This window comes from Anneissia japonica, unplaced genomic scaffold (genome assembly GCF_011630105.1).
Source record: "Anneissia japonica isolate Jap-2015-1 unplaced genomic scaffold, ASM1163010v1 scaffold585_len4108843_cov191, whole genome shotgun sequence".
Lineage (NCBI taxonomy): Eukaryota > Metazoa > Echinodermata > Crinoidea > Comatulida > Comatulidae > Anneissia > Anneissia japonica.
Window position 1 is genome coordinate 2,121,467 of NW_022716829.1, and position 3,893 is coordinate 2,125,359.

Below are 3,893 nucleotides of genomic sequence, written 5' to 3' on the forward strand. Positions count from 1 at the left end.
GTGGACGCAAGCGTTTTTTTTTTTTTGGTTTTTTTTTGGTTTTTTTTTTGGTGGGGGGGGGGCTTTGGAGAAAGTTCACCCTTGCACTCATACGCCACTCAAGCGATATTGTATAGGGGATAGGGGATTTGAGCTAAAATAACTTATGCTGTTTTAATTCGGGCAAATATGTTTAAAAAGCTTCGAAATATCATCATCAGTACGACAATAACGTGTAAAGCTATCTCTTTGTTAACAAAAGTCAATAATAAGATATAGGGTAAAGGACAATGTCACAATCAGTGACATGAAAAAAAATTATCGTACACACAATTCACTAAACACTTCAAACGCGTAAGTCTATCTCTTTGTTAAACAACTAAAGTCAATAATAAGATATAGGGTAAAGGACTATGTCACTCAAACACACACTGGCATAGGCCTGCACAATAACATCCAGAAGAATTTGGAAGGTCCAAGTTCCGAGCCTATTTACAGACAAGCCTGGGCCACACAAGAACACAAATTATGGATAAACTGGAACACATTGGAACCTGGAACTATGGAGACACAGAATTACCAAGAATCGTTAAAAAGGAAATATTAGAAGGAGAGGTGAGGAACTTCGAGGTCAGGGATGATGATATCTGGCTTTGCACCTATCCTAAATCAGGTAAATATAAATAACAGCTACAGTCGCCATGAAAATTGATACGAAAAGTAGGCTATGTTCACACACACGGCGTAAGACTGGCGTGGCTTACGCCAGGCGTAAGCTAATCCACGGATTAAAATTCCAAAGTGTTCACACAAACGGCGCACAGTGGGCCAGGGCGAAATCAAATTGTGCCAAAAGTCCATTTTGGTGACTATGGCTTTTACACTTTTTTTCACATGATTGAAGATGGGTATACCCTGGTGAATCTATCCTGAAAATATTTTACATTTAAACGAATTTTAAGGGTAGTATTTTTCATCGGAAATTTCTCTATAAATATTTCAAATGCTATAATTGACTACATTATATCTAAACACGTTTTTTTTCTTACAGAAAATTCGGAATTACTTCAAAATGCACAGGTTTCTTGTATATAAATTGGGAAACACAAATATATGTTTTGGTTTAAATTTGAAGTTGGCATCAATAATAAATCGTTGTTTAAACGACAGAAAAAATATTTAAAAATCTATTTTTAGAAAAGTAGGATAAAAAGTTTAGATTCATGTGGATTCATGCTTTAATTTTTACATCACCATCTTCAGTATAGCCTTAGCTTTATGATGGTACCAAATTTAGCTGCTACTTTTTGCAACTTTGCGAGCTAGACGCACTTTTATCAGTCTTGTTTTCGAACATTTGAGACAATTTAATTAGAGCAAACCGCAAATCAGGGGATGTACGCGCGTCTATTCAACCAGTTCATGCAAAGCGTGGGAAAAGCACTTAAAAAATTGACAAACTGCTCGTGATTTAACAGTAGCAAATCTTCTAATATTTTGTTGCTGTTTAGAATATTTTATTAAATTTTGAGCAGTCTAATAATCCAAATATCATATATCATAATGAAGATGATATCTACAAGCAGGCCTATATCTAGGCGTCAATTGTTTTTAACTTTATTCAAACACATCCAAGACTTTGAAAAGCTTCCTTTTTCAACTTAAGGAGAGGTGAGCTACTACGCGAGTACTAACGACCTTCCCAGCAAACAATAATACGTTATGCTAACGTGACAATAACGTTACAGTTTTGTTTTGAAAACTTTATTTTGTAGAACCATAAATACATACTGAACATAATTTCACAACGTTTTCCCGTTCCTACAACGTTGTGTAAACGTTATTTTGTGACATACCTAACCACAACATTCGCTAAGAACGTTATAAGAACGTAAACACGTGTTTTCCGGGTTTCTAAAGAAAATAACTCGTGGCTTGACAACAGGATTCCATTTTTTGATGAAGTTATTAATGTTTTGACACAGAACAGAGATATTCTTTCCACACCAGCAGAAAACCCACAAGAGACCCAAACCGGGACGTCCTATCGAAGTAGGGGGGAGTTCGCACAAGGCTAAAGTACAAGAGATGTTGACATAAAATGTACGCACTGAACTTCTTTATGCAGCATTGCAAGAAGCATTCAAGAAGAATCGATTTTAGAGTCTACTAATATGTAGAAAATATATACACATTTTATTTCTCCCTGACGAATTGTAGTTTATCTCCCCAACGCCGGGGTGGGGGAGGGGGAAGCTTTCCTCGACGGGGACCTTTCTTCGACGGGGACCCTGCCCCATACCCCTGCTGGCGTCACCCCTGAGGCGCAAACCGGAATCGTTCACGACAGATGAAACATTGTCCATCTTTGTAGCTCCATAGTAAAATGAGACTCCTCCTTACACCAAAATAAAGAGTAGCAAAAAAGCATTGCTATCCTGGTGGTACAGTATACCTGTCAAAGAGGACAGCAAAAGTTCCTCTTCAAAGCCTCCTTATTCATACTGCACTGAGAATTATAAAAAAAAAACATAAAACGACCATTATCGATACTTTTACAATATAGGCCTAATACGATTGGGGACGGAATTATATCACAATATATGATTATCATTATCATGACATTGGTGTAGGCAATGTCTGATAATTCCATAGAATCTCTGATGCAAACACATTTTACATTTAAAAAATGTAAAATTAGGTTGTCTGGAATTATTATGAATTTTGATTTTGATTTATATTCACTGTAAGATTAACAATAGAAATTTTAATGTTGGCCTATGCCACTTTTGACCCCGTCCAATCAGAAAAATGTATTTTGATGACGTCATGGAAAATACAAAAAGTCTTCCACAGAATTTCTTTTGTCCCAAACCTCCTTAAACGTTTCAAAATTAATTTGTAATTTCACTGTTCTCTGGTATCACAATGAAAACTGACATCGTCCAATCAGAAAACAGTACAAAAATGACGTCACATAGATTTAAAAATGCTTTTATTGAATTCTACGGGTATGAAAACCTCTAGATAAGTCTTGTATTGGCTCAGATTAGCTTCTGTAATGAGTAATTAATTTTGGCACGCTTTGACTTCAATCTGGCCCACTGTGCGGCGTTCGTTAAACTAGCAGTAATATAGGCCTATGTGGAATAGTTTTCAGTTTTAAATAATTTACGTGTTAACAGTAGTAAAATTAACAGTGCATCATGAAAACTTTTAAATCTGTGAATTGTTCGAAGTGAACTTATATGATTATTGTATTTTAAATGAACAATTTTACTTTTGATTTTTCAGCTAGCATTGTTGATGTTGCATGTTTTAATAGACAGTCTAAATGGTTAAAATATCTTACAAAACACAATCAATAAATCATATACATTATAACTAAGTAAAATGCAATAGAAAAGGAACCCCTTCACCATTTCATTTACAGAGAGCACAGAAAAGAGACCAAAGTAGCTAATATATTGCAATCATGATTGGTCAATCTCTTGAAATGAGGTCAAATCATTCAAGCATCACTGGCGTTAGCTCAGTGGCGTAGCTAATCTGGGCTCTGCAGGTAGCGTTAATAACGCCAAGGACGTGGCGTAGTGAGTGGCTTTAACAACGCCACTGCCTAGTTCACACACAAAGGCTGTGTTCACACACACGGCGTAAGACTGGCGTGGCTTACGCCAGGCGTAAGCTAGTCCACGGATTAAAATTCCAAAGTGTTCACACAAACGGCGTTCATTAAACTAGCAGTAATATAGGCCTATGTGGAGTGGAATAGTTTTCAGTTTTAAATAATGTACGGTACGTGTTAACAGTAGTAAAATTAACAGTGCATCATGAAAACTTTTAAATCTGTGAATTGTTCGAAGTGAACTTATATGATTATTGAATTTTAAATGAACAATTTTACTTTTGAT

General features: G+C 35.9%; 1 protein-coding gene across 1 annotated transcript in view; it reads left to right on the forward strand.

The window, feature by feature from the left end:
* Positions 1–507: 507 nt before the first annotated feature.
* The window catches only part of LOC117109859 (sulfotransferase family cytosolic 1B member 1-like), a 10,235-nt gene continuing 6,849 nt past the window's right edge, over positions 508–3,893 (forward strand). Inside the window, exon 1 of the mRNA XM_033252305.1 lies at positions 508–594. Within this exon, the coding sequence (XP_033108196.1) occupies positions 508–594 (87 nt within the window). The remainder of the gene's footprint in view (positions 595–3,893) is intronic.